This window comes from Pelobates fuscus, chromosome 1, assembly GCF_036172605.1.
Source record: "Pelobates fuscus isolate aPelFus1 chromosome 1, aPelFus1.pri, whole genome shotgun sequence".
Lineage (NCBI taxonomy): Eukaryota > Metazoa > Chordata > Amphibia > Anura > Pelobatidae > Pelobates > Pelobates fuscus.
In genome coordinates, this window is record NC_086317.1 from 196,826,388 (window position 1) to 196,843,657 (window position 17,270).

The 17,270-nt window shown below is 44.5% G+C and overlaps 3 protein-coding genes across 6 annotated transcripts in view; 1 reads left to right on the plus strand and 2 right to left on the minus strand.

Moving 5' to 3' along the window:
* ZNF593 (zinc finger protein 593) overlaps positions 1-4,337 on the plus strand; it is a 36,751-nt gene extending 32,414 nt beyond the window's left edge. The window contains exons 3-4 of the mRNA XM_063453229.1: positions 2,473-2,535; positions 3,928-4,337. Coding sequence (XP_063309299.1) covers positions 2,473-2,535; positions 3,928-4,048 — 184 coding nt within the window. The 3' untranslated portion in view covers positions 4,049-4,337. The remainder of the gene's footprint in view (positions 1-2,472; positions 2,536-3,927) is intronic.
* The window catches only part of C1H1orf232 (chromosome 1 C1orf232 homolog), a 134,235-nt gene extending 129,069 nt beyond the window's left edge, over positions 1-5,166 (minus strand). The window contains exon 1 of the mRNA XM_063453228.1: positions 5,105-5,166. The gene's annotated coding sequence lies outside the window, so the exon portion shown is untranslated. The remainder of the gene's footprint in view (positions 1-5,104) is intronic.
* Positions 4,698-17,270, minus strand: part of ZNF593OS (ZNF593 opposite strand) — a 343,969-nt gene continuing 331,396 nt past the window's right edge. For 2 of the 4 annotated variants that reach the window (XM_063453241.1, XM_063453232.1), the window contains exons 2-3: positions 5,731-5,824; positions 4,698-5,426 (exon numbers count right to left, since the gene is read on the minus strand). In XM_063453241.1, coding sequence (XP_063309311.1) covers positions 5,280-5,426; positions 5,731-5,781 — 198 coding nt within the window. In that variant the 5' untranslated portion in view covers positions 5,782-5,824 and the 3' untranslated portion in view covers positions 4,698-5,279. Of the gene's footprint in view, positions 5,427-5,730; positions 5,825-6,087; positions 6,189-17,270 lie in introns of those variants that run through there. The other 2 variants (XM_063453231.1, XM_063453233.1) reach the window with 2 other exon arrangements.

Consider the following 17,270-nt stretch of genomic DNA (forward strand, 5'->3'; position numbering starts at 1 on the left):
TGCGTCTGAACGCAGGGTTGTTTGAATGTAGTGCTGGACTTTAAATGCAGGTGTGCTTTTTGTGTGTAGTGTCGGTGTTTGAATGAAGGGGTGTTTGTATATCATTTTAGTGTTTTAATACATGGGTGTTTTGTATGTAATGTTTGTGTTTGATTGCAGTGCGTGTGTAATGGATGCAGTGTGTGTATATTGTGAATATAAAATATACATATACACAATGTGTGTTTGGATGTAAGCATGTTTTTTGCATGGAGTATGTGTGCAGTGTATACACATACAGAGACACAAATACACACATACAGAGACATACACATACTGACACAGCGATACACACACAATGACACTTATTTTCCTACACAAAGATACACATACACTCATGTAAACAGATGCACACTGACACACAAATACACACACACTGACACAAAAGGAGACTCAGATACACATACACGCAGAGACAGGTGAGGGTGACCGTGTGGTAGGGAGTGTGTGTGCAGGTAACAGTGTAGGGGGGCAGGGTGAAAAAGGGTTACAGTGGGCGGCGGGCAGGGGGAGAAAGTGTTACAGTGGGTGGGCAGGGGAGAGAAAGGGCTACAGTGTAGGGGGCAGGGGGAGAAAGGGCTACAGTGTAGGGGGCAGGGGGAGAAAGGGCTACAGTGTAGGGGCAGGGGGAGAGAGGGCTACAGTGGGGGGGCAGATGGAGAGAGGGCTACAGTGGGGGGGCAGAGGGAGAGAGGGCTACAGTGGGGGGGGGCAGAGGGAGAGAGGGCTACAGTGGGGGGGGCAGGGGGAGAGAGGGCTACAGTGGGGGGGGGGGCAGGGGGAGAGAGGGCTACAGTGGGGGGGCAGGGGGAGAGAAGGCTACAGTGGGGGGGGCAGGAAGAAAATGGGTTACAGAGGGGGAGCAGGGAGAGCTGGCGTTACAGTGGGGAGAGGGGGGCAGGGAGTGAAGGGGTTACAGTGTGGGGAGGGGGGCAGGGAGTGAAGGGGTTACAGTGTGGGGAGGGGGGCAGGGAGTGAAGGGGTTACAGTGTGGGGAGGGGGGCAGGGAGTGAAGGGGTTACAGTGTGCGGAGGGGGGCAGGGAGTGAAGGGGTTACAGTGTGGGGAGGGGGCAGGGAGTGAAGGGGTTACAGTGTGGGGAGGGGGGCAGGGAGTGAAGGGGTTACAGGGTGGGGAGGGGGCAGTGAGTGAAGGGGTTACAGGGTGGGGAGGGGGGCAGGGAGTGAAGGGGTTACAGGGTGGGGAGGGGGGCAGGGAGTGAAGGGGTTACAGTGTGGGGAGGGGGCAGGGAGTGAAGGGGTTACAGGGTGGGGAGGGGGGCAGGGAGTGAAGGGGTTACAGGGTGGGGAGGGGGGCAGGGAGTGAAGGGGTTACAGGGTGGGGAGGGGGGCAGGGAGTGAAGGGGTTACAGGGTGGGGAGGGGGGCAGGGAGTGAAGGGGTTACAGGTGGGGAGGGGGCAGGGAGTGAAGGGGTTACAGGGTGGGGAGGGGGGCAGGGAGTGAAGGGGTTACAGGGTGGGGAGGGGGGCAGGGAGTGAAGGGGTTACAGTTTGGGGGGGGGCAGGGAGTGAAGGGGTTACAGTTTGGGGGGGGGGCAGGGAGTGAATGGGTTACAGTTTGGGGGGGGGGGGTAGGGAGAAAATTATTTACATTAGGGGGCAGGATCTAGAGTCTGTGTCCTACCTTCCTTGATTTCCCTGGTGGTCCAGTGTCTCCCTGGTGGTCCGGTGGGTTACCTCTCCGGTCTGAGCTCCGCCGGGTGTAGAGCTGCAGACAGTGTAATAAAAGTCTCGCGAGCTCCCAGAGTGTTGCCATGGTAACGCTCTGGGAGCTCGTGAGACTTCTATCACACGGTCTGCAGCTCTGCACCCGGCGGAGCTCAGACCGGAGCTGCTGGGCAGACTGATTGGAGGGAGCCCGGCGGCATACAGGGCAAGCCGCCGGGCTCCCTCCTGGTGTCAGTCTGCCTGACTGCCCGGCGGCCCTGGATGTGTGGGTCAGCGCGACCCACTGGGAATCGCCCTGCGACCCACCAGTGGGTCGCTACCCACACTTTGGGAACCGCTGCTCTATACGGTCTTGCTTTGTCTAATGTGAAAAACTGGTAAATTTTGTTCAGATATCCTGTTTGCTATGGTATGTGTTGGATTTAATCACTGGATTTAAAACAAAGCAGATATGATTTACTGAAGTTCTCATGGTGGTTAGAGTTTGTGCAGCTTTTCGCTATGAAATATGCATATACGCAGTTTAACCCCTTTGCTGTTGTCAGTGGAGCACTATTATGTCTTGAGTGAATCCTAATATTTGTTTGATACAGTAGATAGAATAATGCTTTGTTAGCCTATATACACACACCTATTGTTAAGCCTTTAACTTTCTTTTTGTGCTGCTAGTCATGATTTTGTAGTACTAAATTGTTTGCACATTACTCGGTTATGTATATTCATTTAAGCTCTGTTTGTTCTTCCAGGCGATACTTTGTGGACCTAAAAACGTTAAAGGAACATTTCAGAACTAAAGTCCACAAACGCAGGTAAATTATGCTTTCTGAATAAAAAATTATTACTTGATCGTAAGACCATGTTCTCAGGCATACTTAAAGGGACACTCCAGGCACCCAGACCACTTCTGCCCATTGGAGTGGTCTGGGTGCCAACTCCCACTACTCCTAACCCTGTAACTGTAATTATTGCAGTTTTTTATAAACTGCAATAATTACCTTGCAGGGTTAACTCCTCCTCTAGTGGCTGTCTACTAGACAGCCACTAGAGGGAACTTCCTGATTTCTAGCAAAGATTTTATGCTAGAGCGTCGCTGGACGTCCTCACGCTGTGTGAGGACCTCCAGCGTCGCTCATTTCCTCATAGGAAAGCTTTTTCAATGCTTTCCTATGGAGAGCGCTAATGCGCATGCGCGGCATTGCCGCACATGTGCATTAGGTCTCCTCGGCCACCGGCCGACGGAATCAGAAGGAGGAGCGGTGCGGAGGATGAGACAGCGACGAGGGACATCGCCGCTGCCTCAGGTAAGTGACTGAAGGGGGTTTCACCCCTTCAGTAACCGGGGATTGGTGGGTGGGAGGGAGAGGGTACCTCCAGTGCCAGGAAAACTGATTGTTTTCCTGGCATTGGAGTTTCCCTTTAAAGGGACACTATAGTCACCTTCAATAGTGTGCACACTTCCTTTCAGTCCCGCCGGAAACCGGAACACCTCCCCTGGCTATGATTGACAGAGCCTGCATGAAAAAAAAACTGGTTTCACTTTCAAACAGATGCATTTTACCTTAAATAATTGTATCTCAATCTCTAAATTGAACTTTAATCACATACAGGAGGCTCTTGCAGGGTCTAGCAAGCTATTAACATAGTAGGGGATAAGAAAATCTTAATTAAACAACTTGCAATAAAGAAAGCCTAAATAGGGCTCTGTTTACAGGAAGTGTTTATGGAAGGCTGTGCAAGTCACATGCAGGGAGGTGTGACTAGGGTTTATAAACAAAGGGATTTACCGTATTTATCGGCGTATAACACGCACTTTTTTCCCCTGAAAATAGGTGAAAAATCGTGGGTGCGTGTTATACGCCGATATCCCATAATTACTTACCTGTCCTGAAGCGTGGGCCGGCTTCACAGCGCGCACCGCGGTACAGGAACTTTAATTTCATGTTCCGGTTTCCGGCGGGACTGAAAGGAAGTGTGCACAATAGTGTAAAATGCATCTGTTTGAAAGTGAAACCAGTTTTTTTTTCATGCAGGCTCTGTCAATCATAGCCAGGGGAGGTGTGGCTAGGGCTGCATAAACAGAAACAAAGTGATTTAACTCCTAAATGACAGTGAATTGAGCAGTGAAATTGCAGGGGGAAGTGTGGAAGTAGTTGATTACTCAGGTCATGTGACTTTTTTTTGTGTGTGTGTGTGTGTTTCAGAATAAAACAGCTTAAAGAGGAGCCATACACCCAAGAGGAAGCTGAACGTGCAGCAGGAATGGGTTCTTACGTAGCCCCCAAAAAACTGGAAGTTGAAACACAGGAGGTGGAGATGAACTAATACGTTTTATGTGGACTTTATTATCCGACCCACTCCTTCTAACTGGTTTTGGACTACTACTTTTGTTTTTGCTGATGCTTCTGAACATTCTAACTTACAGTGCCAGTTTCTGGACCCTTAAAAAGGCCCATGGTAGTTTCCCTATTTAATTAATTCAGCCCCAACGTAACAATATTTGGTTCCTCATGTAAATTATATTTCCATTGCTGTATAAAGTGTTCATACACAGCCCACCTCCCCTGTAGAGGGATTGTGAAATAATAAAAACTGACCCTTTCATGTGTCTTTATATTGACTTGTAGTGATTCTTAGCTTTAATTTCCTAATGTCTGCTGCTGAGTAAATACTTTTTGTCTGCCCTGATGGTTATGTAACTTGCTGATTCACTGTGTCTCCTTCAGCCCCGAACATGTCTGCTTGTCAACCCGAATTACATCTGCTTTCTCCTCCTGCATGATTGCACAAACATAGCCACATAGCTTAACCTCTGCACTGCTGGATGTGCCTGGAATATGAGAGGAATAAGATGAATAATGTAGCTAGATATATATAGTTTGATACAAAAACACTAGCATTCCGTGTTCACCTATAATGCCTATTATCTTTGTTTTGTTTCTCATGCAGACCATTGGAAAGAAACAATACAGCATACATGTTAACCATTGTATATTTTTTATAGCTATACAGGAAATGTTACACATTGAAATTATTGGAGCAAGCCATTGATCAGTTCACCAATCACCACTCATCACCATGTATATGTGTGTGAATATCCAGTCTTTAAAATATTATGTCCATATATGCATCAGGGTAACTTGGCAAGTTATTCATTTGATAGAATTGCCACATCTAAAGATGAAAAGTGAGAGGAATTTGTATGGAGTACCAGCCAAAGACTTTTGTACACCTGCTGACACAATTGTGCTTAAAGATAGCTGTTATCACTTTTGCATATTTACTATTTTCACTAACTTGTTTGCCTCTTACTCCATACATATAGCCATACATTCTGTCACAAGGATACTTAACCATAAAACAGTATGCATTTATTCATACCTAGATATCATGCTCAAAGGTGTCTTCCTTGGGTATCACCATTGAGATTATTTTCAGTTTATCACCATCTCTCCTGCAAGGTTTGCTGGGTAAAAACTATTTAGATCCAATATTTATGCTTGATATTTTCCAAATTCTGTTTTTCTTGCTAGGTTTACAATGATGTCGCCAGTTATTAATGTGATGGTGGAACGCTAGACTCATGTACCATTTGCCGCACACTGTAGTAGGACAGTCCAAGGCCCATAAGTGCCAAAAGCAGTGCCAAATGATTCACTAGTCGATCCTTTGGTTCAGAAGCCAGCTCTCCTGCAACCTGCAGCTGAGAGATATTCCCAGAACTGTGTAAGATGGTTTGACACTAATAAATGTCACAATACATCTGCGTAGCTCATAATTCTCCTGACACGGCAATACACCCATTTGCTATTCTATATTGGTATGGAACACATGTATGAGATACTTTCAATCAAGTATTAGTGGGTATTTTTATGGGATCATAATGTTGTGGAGTTGCACATATCAGAGACTTTTTGATAAAGCAATGTTTAAAACTTATCCACCCCACACTCTTACAACAGTCATTTGCTATCTCAAATATGTGTCGTAGCTTATTGTCTTTATACCTGCAGTAGGCGGAAGTAACCTGGTGTGAGACGTCCGAGTCGAATGATCATTCTGCGAAGAAAATGTGAGCCGGATAGGTGGTCCACTCAAGCTCTGAGGATAGAATTCAAATTTATCAATAAACGAATATATCTGTTGCTATCAACAGCACTTTATCTTTGCAAATTTTCTGTTAAATGGTGGCATCATTTATTAATATGTAAACAATAATATACATTTTCAATGTTCAGCTTCACCATAAGTGGAAACTATTTCCCCCACTGACCTAATCTGCCTGCCACAATAATTTTAGAATACTTCAGGAGTAATTAAAGAAAAAATGTTTTACATCTTTTCTGATATCTCTCTTGGAATACCTGGTCTCTTAACCTTTTTCTGAAACGGGATCAGAGCGGTGTCTCTTTTCGGTGATTATTCAATTCCTGATGATAAATAAAAATGTGAGGGATGCTGAGACACCGCCTCTCATTTTTCTCCCCACCCATCTTCATCCCTTCCCACGGACCTATACCTCGCTTTGCTCCACTCCTCCCAAACAGCAGCTGTCAGAAGAGATCAGAGTACTGGAGGCTTAACGCACAGCCAGGGGGAAAAGGGGGAGGGCGAGAAAGCATTATTTGGAGACTAGACCTAAATAGATAAATTCATGTTTGTGTAGAATTATATGCAGTTTTCTGATAGATGGGTAATGATTGCATGCCACAACTTGTGTTTGGGGAGACAGATTGATATTCTAGAGAAATTCTTAAATGCCACCGGCTGCTAGTAACCTACAACACCCTGGACCATTTGCCAGGCGTGTACAGTGTTTTGCTTTGCAATGGTAGATGTAGTCAGCAGGCAAGTGAGGCCATGTATTTAAATACCACTGCTTTAAAGAGTGCGCCAATAAGCCGTCACTTTTTTGAGGGCTTTTGTAACACCAATTTTCTCTATTCTGTCTATGAGAATTGAGTGCAATACTTTCTCTGGCGGTGCAATTAAGTGAATCCTGCTAATCTGTTGAATAGGATCAGGAAAATAACATCTGAATTTCCTCTTCAACCATCCTTCAAGCACAGATCACTAATCTCCTGCATCATCAGCCCATCATCACTAGCATCACTGATATAACCTCCCTTTTTTAATAATTCTGCGTCCACCACTTGTGTTATGCCAAACCCCTGTTTTTAAATAGTCAATAGTAGAAGTGTTGGGAAAAGAAAATGATCCATTCGCTCAGGGGCAGGTTGGCAGATTTATTACTCAATAATGTAACAGGCCCATAACACATGGAAACATTTGAATCTATTATGAAAAGCATATTAACATATTTTGTTCAACAAATTATTTGGCTTCTGCAGTAGTGTCATTTCCAAACAGGAAATGGCTGAGGGTCTTTTTACATGAGGAAAGTGGCGGCCTCTGTTTTTTGGTTTTTTTTTTTTTTTTAATGACCTCTTTATTGGATCAGTCACTAGGCAACAATAGCTTCGTAGCTGCTTGTATTTTATTATGACATTGTGCAGCCACTGTCTGCTCACTGTTTAGTATACATACCCTTACTTCTGGCACATTGGATAGGGGAAGGAGGGAAGATTTAATCTCCCTTATACTAAGATGGGGGTCATACAGTTTACAAAAAATATTACGAGGAGGAATTGCCCACAAGCATTTCAGTCTTCGTTTCATTCATTTTAACTTGCATTTGTTTATTCTTCTTTCAGATTAATGGACAATTAGCCGAATTTCAGATGAAAACGTGTTTGAAAACAAATGCCCAAGACTACTAGCTAGTGTAGTGCTGTAGAAAGCTGCCAAAGCACAATAAGTGTAACTAACCATTTGGGCATAGTAAATAAAGGGATAAGATTATTCTTAACTTCTTAATAACAAAGCCAATTGTACACCTTCTGTACAATTTCATATCACATATTTATACATGAAACACAATTTAATGTGAATAAAATCTAAGTGTGAGAAATTAAAAAATGTTACTTTTCAAGTTCTGCATAACATTTTCTTTTTTTAACTGACAACTGACTTTTTATTGAATGTTAAGGGGGAACAATGACATTTTAGGTGTCATCTGTACATTCTTACATTCCGCTTTGTGCAATGTTTAACATCATACTAGTCATGTAAAACAGTACATGGTTTCAGTGATTGTTCTAGTTTCTCATGTGCTAAAAGACAGTTCAGTGCCCCTTGGAGGCGTACCAAATCATACATGCTGTATCATGCAGGTTGTGGCGGAATCATTGCTGTGTTTAGGGTACCAATTGGGAATAAGGAGATCAGAAACTGAGGGAGCAAGAGGGGGGGGGGGGGGGGGAGGAGGGCGAGGTGCTGGTCCAAGGCGGGCATTCCCTTGTCGGAGAACGCACCAGGAAGGACAGAAGGCCGAAACCCATAAGCAACCTCAAAAGGACTTAAGCCAGTAGACGAGTGAGACACCGTATTCCTGGCAAACTCAGCCCACGGAAGGAGGTGAGACCAGTCGTCCTGGTGCGCATTAGTGAAGCAGCGCAAATACAATTCCACAGACTGGTTAGCACGTTCGGCTGCACCATTAGATTGCGGGTGATAGGAGGAAGTGAACGACAAGGAGACCCCCATCTCAGCACAAAAGCCCCTCCAAAACCGAGAGACAAATTGAGGACTCCTGTCAGACACGATATCCTGAGGAACCCCATGCAAGCGGAACACTTCTTTGGCAAACACCTGAGCCAACTGAACCGCAGAAGGAAGCTTTCTAAGCGGAATAAAGTGCGCCATTTTAGAGAACCTATCCGTCACAGTCAATATCACTGTCTGACCATCAGAAAGAGGAAGGTCTACAATGAAATCCATGGATAAGTGGGTCCATGGTTTCTTTGGTATAGACAGAGGCAAGAGTAGACCCTGGGGTCTCACATTAGGGGACTTACACTGCGTACAGACCGGACAAGCCTGTACAAAATCCACTACGTCCTGCTTAAGTGAAGGCCACCAGAACTGTTGAAGGAGGCCCTTATAGGTTTTGGTTACCCCCGGATGACCAGCAGTTTGGTGGTGTGAAATAAAGTTAACAGCTTTTTTCTGTCCTTTGTTTTAACATATAGTTTACCAGCTGGCGTCTCAGGGGGTGCTTGGGTTTGGTATGTCTTAATACTATCAAGAAAAGGAGACGAAACAACCAAACGGGTAGCAGCTATTATCTGAGACGTAGGTACAATAGGTACAGGAGTCGGGTTAACAAATTCTAAAGGTTCATGCTGACGGGAGATAGCGTCAGCTTTGGCATTACGGCAACCAGGTCTATAGGTAATAACGTATTGGAAACGTGAAAGAAATAGAGACCATCTAGTCTGCCGGGCAGATAACCTTCTAGCGTCAGCTATATAGGAGAGGTTTTTATGATCAGTAATAACCATGATTTTGTGTCTAGAACCTCCATTCCTTAAAAGCTAACACAATAGCTAATAGTTCCCTGTTCCCAACATCGTAATTCTTTTCTGGATCAGACAACCTTTTTGAAAAGAAACAACAGGGATAGAGGGGTTCGTCATGCGATAACCTCTGTGACAGTACTGCTCCCACACCCGATTCAGAAACGTCTACTTCCATAACAAAGGGAAGAGAAGGATTAGGGTGGTGCAGTACTGAAGCAGAGGCAAATGCCTTCTTGAGAGATTCAAAGGCCTTTTTTAGTCAGCTTCGTTATAGGAGAGATAAGGGGTGAAAAGTTTTTTATAAATTTCCTATAATAGTTGGCAAATCCTATAAAACGCTGGATAGCCTTAAGTCCTTGGGGAAGTGGCCAGGACAGTATGGCTTCCAATTTAGCAGGATCCATACTGAAACCCTGTTCAGTAATTATATATCCAAGGAATTGCACAGAGTTTTGATCGAACAAACATTTTTCTAATTTACAGTAGAGTCCGTTCTGTAATAATTTCTTGAGCACCATCCTAACATGATTATGGTGTGACTTCAAATCAGGGGAATACACAAGTATGTCGTCAAGGTACACCACGGCACAGACATGCAAAAGATCCCTAAGAACATCGTTTATGAGGTCCTGAAACACAGCAGGAGCATTACACAGTCCAAAAGGCATGACCAGATATTCGTAATGCCCACTGCGCGTATTAAACGCTGTTTTCCACTCGTCATTCTCCTTTATACGGACAAGGTTATAAGCCCTCCTGAGGTCTAATTTGGTGAAGAACTTAGAACCTTTCACACGATCAAACAACTCAGTGATGAGGGGGATAGGGTAGGCGTTTTTAATCGTTATGTTGTTCAGACCCCTGTAGTCTATACATGGCCTCAAGTCGCCCTCCTTCTTTGCCACAAAAAAGAAACCAGCACCAGCAGGAGAGGAGGACCTTCTAATAAAACCTTTACTTAAGGATTCCCGTATGTACTCCTCCATGATCTGGTTTTCTTTCTCAGAAAGAGGGTAGACCTTACCCCTAGGAGGCATAGTACCCGGTAACAGGTTTATGGCACAGTCATACTCCCGATGTGGGGGTAGCTTATCTGCCTCCCTTTTTTCAAAAACCAATGCAAGATCTGCATGAGCAGACGGGACAGAAACAGAAAGTGGTTTAGCCGTGGGCACATTAAGTAAGCAAACAGGACGTACATGATCCATACAGTCTCGTTGACAGGTTTCCCCCCAGGAGAGTATATCTAAACAACCCCAATCAAGTACAGGGTTGTGTTTCACTAACCAGGGAAAACCCAGAACGGTGGAGGCAGTAGGGGAGTCAATTATTTGGAAGGTTAACCTTTCCTGTGCAAAGCACCCACATACATAACTAGTTCTTGGGTTTCATGGGTTACAAGAGGTTTCTCAAGCGGTCTACCATCTATGGCCTCAACGGCCAAGGGTGTGGCCTTTTGGATCAAAATCAAGGTTGCGGTTTTGGCAAAGTTCTCATCCATAAGGTTGTCCGCCGCACCTGAATCGATCAAGGCTTTAGTTGTTATAGTGGTTTTATTGACCAAAAGAGAAACCGTAATAAACGGTCTGGAGATGGACACATGAGGGGACAAAGTCCTAACACCCGAGGCCGACCCCTCTCTAGGCCTTAGGTGCTGTAGTTTCCCTGTACCTTAGGGCAGTCTTTACAGTGGTGCCCCCTCTTTCCACAATAAAGGCATAACCCCTCCCTTCTACGGTACGCTCTTTCAGCCTCAGTTAACCCCGTAGCACCTAATTGCATGGGTTCCGGGGATGGTGGCCTAGGAGCGGGTAATGCTAGTAACGCAGTACTGGGTAGAGCAGGTAACACCCGTGTATCCAAGCGTCTTTGACTACGCCTCTCTCTAATACGGTTATCAATAAGAATTACATAATCTATAACATCATCCAGAAGACCAGGCAATTCCCTGGATGCTATTTCATCCAGTATGTAAGCGGCCAAACCCTCCTGAAAGGCTGTTACGAGGGCATCGTTATTCCAAACCACTTCAGCTGCTAGAGTGCGGAATTCGATAGTATAATCCGCTACAGATATGTTACCCTGTCGAACCCTAAGCAGAGCTTTGCCAGCAGAGGCAACCCTACCGGGTTGATCAAGCGTGCGTTTGAATGCTGACAAAAAATCTGCAAAGGACATAGGAGACATATTCTCCCACATGGGGTTTGCCCATGCTAAAGCTCTCCCGGACAGGTGGTTTATCAAAAAGGCAATTTTGGATCTGTCGGTGGGATAGGAACGTGGATTCATCACCAAATGGATGTCGATTTGATTGAGGAAACCACGACACAATGCTGGGTCACCACTATAGCGCTGTGGCGGTGTCATATGGACTACATGAGCAGGAACGGGTACTGGAGTGGCAATGGGTTCGGGCACAGCAGCAACCGCCTCCTGGACGGCAGGCTGCAAGTGTGCAGTACGAGCCAGTATGGTCTGCAAGGCCTGAGCAAACTGATCCATACGGTGGTCCAAGCCATCCATTCTAGCCTCCTGATTAACTAGGAGCTGTGGTATGTCAGCAGGTTCCATTATGGCCCTGTTGTAATGTCACGATTCGGGGAATCCAACACGCTAACACACACACAGACACACACACAGAAAGTGTGCAGTACCGGACCTTAGAGTGGCCGGGCTAAGCACACACAGAATAGTCAGGAGACAAGCCGAGTAAGGGAAACCAGAAAACAGAATAACGAGAAACAAGCCGAGGTCAAAGGGTAGGAGAAAGTCACAAAGTCAGTATAACAAGCCAGAGAGTACGTAACCAGAAAGCACACGTTCAGAATCAATACTATAAAGCAAAGACCACAACAGGGCAGGGAGGAACAGGAAAGGTAAGTATTTAAACCAGAAGGTTAATTCTGATTGGATAATTTCCAATCAGAATAAACAATCACACGTGGGAGATATCTAAACCTCCCACTGTGATTGAGGCACTGTGCCTTTAACGCCGGGACTTGGAGGAAGACGCGGGCGGCATCCGTGTCTGGGAGGATGCCGCCCGCCTAACACATGGCAGCAAGGGGACCGCGGACGGCTGGAGGGTGAGTGCCGCAAGCGGACTGCAGCCTCCCCTCGCAGCCGCCCGCGGGATCCTGACATATAGTAAGTGTGGGTGCACCTAATATGAAAGAGGTGAATTACAGTTGAACAGACATGTAGCGCAAATTCCAGTTTTTGTTTACGTTTTGTTTTGATCACAACATGTACAATTGGCTCAGTCCTTAATCCCTTAAGGACAGAGCTTCGGAAGCTTGTCTTTCACTTTATGACAACGGCATTTTTTGCATTTTTTGCATTTTTTGCTGTTTGCGTTCAACTGCAATTTGCATTTGACTAATTTATTGCACAGACGCATATTATATACCGTTTTTTAAAGGACAGAAAGGGCTTTAATTTGATGTAACACACATATATATATATACATGCTTATTTATTATAAAAAAAAATACAGAAAAATGCAAAGAAAATGAAAAATGTGTTTTTTTACAGTTTTTGCAATAATAATGTGTGCACAATTAGTGCAGGTTAAGGAAAGTAATTACAAATAAATTCATTTAGTTGTTCTGATTTACAGAATATATAATGTGTCTGGGATTTTAAGTTTTTTTTTTGGTAGTTACAGGTCACAAAGCACAAGGAGTAAAATAAACTTTTAATGTGGAGCGATTTTAGAATTTGGTATGTCTGTCTTGTAAGCTTAATAACCATAAAATAAAACAAAATTGCCACAAAAAGTATAAAAAGTAGACACCACAGGCTATTTACCTAAGGTTGTTTTGACACTTTCTACGTAGCCAATTTACCGCCAACCTCTGCTAAATATTGGAGTAAAATTGTGTTTTTTGTGGGTTTTCGCACACAAACTTATAACAAAGAACTTCTCATGTGTATTTTGTAAAGTTGGTGTGTGCTATTCCTGTACAAAGTTTTATTATGTGTTCAGTTACTTCTGCTGAGTACAACGGTACCCCCTTTGTATTTCTTTGGCACTATTTCATGAAGCTACAGTGCCATATAGGAGACCTGTCCTTTTTCTTTTTACATACGGATTGCATTTTTGCTGGGCATTTTGTATATTTCATATGTGCCACTAAGTTCAAAACCCCCAAATTATGCTCAGCTAAGTCTTCTGAGTAAAAAGACATCCCCAATGAATGTCTTTGGCACTATTTTGTGAAGCTACAGTGCCATATAGGAGACCAAGCCATATCAGTTTTTACAGAACTTTGAATTTTGACGCTGGGCCTATGTGCTTCAAGATATACCACTATGGACAAAACTATGGTAAATCCAATCTTTATTGTGACATATTTAAAAAAAGCAGCAACTGTCAACATTTTTCCTCCTTGCGTCTCACCCCAACGATAGAGTCCTTCCTGGTTCTCACCACTGCCGGCTGTGGAATTAGGCTGGTGAAAATCTGATAGTTCTGGGGGCGTGGCCAAAGTTGCGTGCGCCGACAGTGCGTGATGACGCGTTTCGCTGGTATGCTCTTTCAGAGCCATCACATGGCTCCCGGGAGCATACATTGCCGCGGGGGACTGCCTGGGTAGAGGGAGAGAGTAGAGGGAGGGCGCTGGAGCTGAAAGCCGTTAGGCGGTCCATGCCGCCGCAACGGCTTTAAAGCCCATTAATAGTGGGATGGTATGGAACGCCATACCCCTTAGCCATACCCCTTAACTATTGAAAATTACGTCTTTATCAAATATACATCGAAGGAATAAAGAAAATATCAGTTTCTCTGATTTGTGTTCACATTCCTAGCTGTCAGAACTCCGCAGGTGATGCCATCTCCCATTCTTATTTTCAGGAATTCTTCAAACTTCTCCCAATTGTCCAGGAAACACACATCCAAAACCCCAGTCTCCAAAGACCTCATACTCGACAAACTAATTTATTCATCAGGAAAGAGAACAGGGAAGCAGCACCTTCTGGGTGTCCTCAAATTGGTTTGGTGAGTCAATTTAAAAAATATTAGGACAGAAAACAGAATATAGTGTAGTATATTCTCTAGGTGGAGAGGTGATATAAGTGAAATGTCAATTGCAATTTCCTGGAGCTTATATCAGCTCCAGATATATGCGCCTGGACAGTATGACCCCTGCCTGTGGATATGTCACTCAGCTTGGTTACCTTGTAGATGGTAGGTCAAGGTTAAGGGTCAGTTGAGGTGTTGAGCGCTCACAGGTATTTCCCTCCAAATTGCAGTTATACCTCCCTTTATCTAAAGTTATCTAAATATGCATAGGTATTTGGAATAGTGCGCAAGTAACTGTTTTCTTTGGTATTTATTGAATATATTAGGCTGATCTGTACTATGGTCATTGCTGCCATCCAGGAGTAGTGGGAGTCTGAGTGCAGGACTTATTTGTGTGTATTTGTCTTTGCTTTTGTATCACACAGCTACAGGGGATACTCGAAAAATTAGAATATTGTGCAAAAGTTCATTTATTCAGTAATGCAACGTAAAAGGGGAACCTAATATATGAGATAGACGCATTACATGCAAAGCAAGATAGTTCAATCCGTGACTTGTCATAAGTGCGATGATTATAGTTTACAGCTCATGAAAACCCCAAATCTACAATCTCAGTAAATTAGATTACATGCAATCAATAAAACAAGGAGTGTACATAGAACAATATTGGACCTCTGAAAAGTATAAGCATGCATATGGACTCAGTACTTGGTTTGGGCCCCTTTTGCAGCAGTTACTGCCTCAATGCGGCGTGGCATGGAAGCTATCAGCCTGTGGCACTGCTGAGGTGTTATGGAAGACCAGGATGCTTCTATAACGGCCTTCAGCTATTCTGCATTGTTCGGTCTCATGTCTCTCATCTTTCTCTTGGCAATGCCTCATAGATTCTCTATGGGGTTCAGGTCAGGTGAGTTTGCTGGCCAATGAAGCATAGTAATCCCACGGTCATTGAACCAGGTTTTGGTGCTTTTGGCAGTGTGGGCAGGTGCCAAGTCCTGCTGGAAAATGAAGTAATGGCCACTACAGTGAGAATTCAAAGTGCCAGGGTAATAGCCGTGCGCAGCCATACAATGTGAGGGTGGTGTGTGTGTGTTAGGGTGCTGTGTGTGTGAGGGTCCTGTTAGTGTGTGTGTGAGGTCGCTGTGTGTGTGTTGTGATGGTGGTGTGTGTGTGTGTGTGTAAGGGTGCTGTGTGTGAGGGTGCTGTTAGTGTGTGCTGTGTGTGTGTGAGGGTGTTCTGTGTGAAAGGGTGCTGTGTGTGAGGGTGCGGTTAGTGTGTGCTGTGTGTGTGTGTGAGGGTGCTGTTAGTGTGTGTATGTGTAAGGGTGCTGTGTGTGAGGTCGCTGTGTGTGTGTTTGTGATGGTGGTGTGTAAGGGTGCTGTGTGTAAGGGTGCTGTTAGTGTGTGTGTGCTGTTTGTGTAGGGTGAAGGTGGGGGGAGCGTTTAGTTAATAGCCCCGTGCTGCTTCCATCCCTGGTGGTCCAGTGGAGAGTGAACTCTAGCCTGCAGGGCTAGAGTTCACTCTCACGAGATCTGAGCGTTGCTACGGCAACGCTCAGTTCTCGCGAGAGGAACCCGGCGGAGCTGCTGGCTAGAGTTCCCCCAGGCCCTTTCCTGCCTCCGTCCATGCTGCTGTGGGCCGGTGAGGGAATTCTTTCATCTCCCTCACCGGCCCACTTAGGGAGGCATATAGCGCATGCCGCGGGGATTAGGGTGTGCCCAGGCACACCTGGCAAATTCTGTGCACACGCCTATGGCCAGGGTACCTAAATTGAAAACATAGCCAACTTACAGGATTTTTTCCAGTTCAGCTATTTTGACCTTGACTCTGGAATTCACTTTGAATTCTTACTTTAGTAAATAACCCTTTTAAAGTAATAGGAGACGGCATGAAAGTGTTTACACCACAAAATCACAGAAGATCTGGGCAAACTGGAATTTAGCACCATACTTCAGTAGTTAAAACGTTTGGCTGAAGATGATCACTCAATTTTGTACCATCAAAAGCAAAAAACTTTCAAATACATTAAGAAAAGTGTAATCTTTTAAATAGTGGATTATTCAGCTTTTGGCGTTCAAGTATTAATGTTTCTGGCTGATAGAAATGACTACAGCATTTTTTGTATTGTGTTCACAATGATTTACAGACAGTTGTGAAAGTTACATTTCCTTTAGGCTACACACAGATTAGATCTAAGAGGGGCAGCGGGACCAGGTGGAAAATGAGTTTCTCAAAGGAGTTGATAATTACCAACTCAGAGAAAAAACATTTTGAAGGAGTTGAAAGTCCTGAAAGTGTAAATACTTCAGCTAAACACACGCCTACACACAAATAGCCTATGTGCTGAAATTTCTCGTAAAAATCTATTTAAATTCAAGAAATGCATGAAAAGTCACCTCTGGCATATGTCATTGTTTTACAGAAACTAAAAACTCCTGAGGCATAATTCACACCTGTTTAACAGAAAGGAATTCATGTACATGGTTATCACACAAAGGGTACTTAAAGGACCACAATAGGCACCCAAGATCACTTCAGCTCAATAAAGTGGTCTGGGTGCCAGGCAGGGGTGGACTGACAGTGCCTCGGGCCCCCGGGCAAAACTAGGACCTGGGCCCCTTACAGATTAATATCTATGCTGGTACACATGATAGTGTATATGTACCGTGTATTTGATTATATGTGCATGTAAAGTGAATGCACACTATTCACTGTGAGCCCTGGTGTAAGCTAATATATGTATTTATATGTGTATTTTTGTGTGTTGTATCAGGATCCGTGGATTAAGAGTGTTTTTTTAGGGTAGTATTTATGTGTGTTTGTGTAGCATGGCTGTACCAACTACTATAGTCACCAAAACAACTACAGCTTAATTTAGTTGTCCTGGTGTGTATAGTCAGTCTCTGCAGGCATTTTAATGTAAACCCTGCCTTTTCAGAGAAAAGTGCTTACATTGCTGACTAGGGACACCTCCAGTGGCAGTCACTCAGAAGGCTACTAGATGTGCTTCCTGGGTCAGTGATAGGCAATGAGCAGCACCGATGTTCAGTGTCTCCATGCTCTGCATGGAGGCGCTGAACTTTCCCCACAGAGATGCATTGAT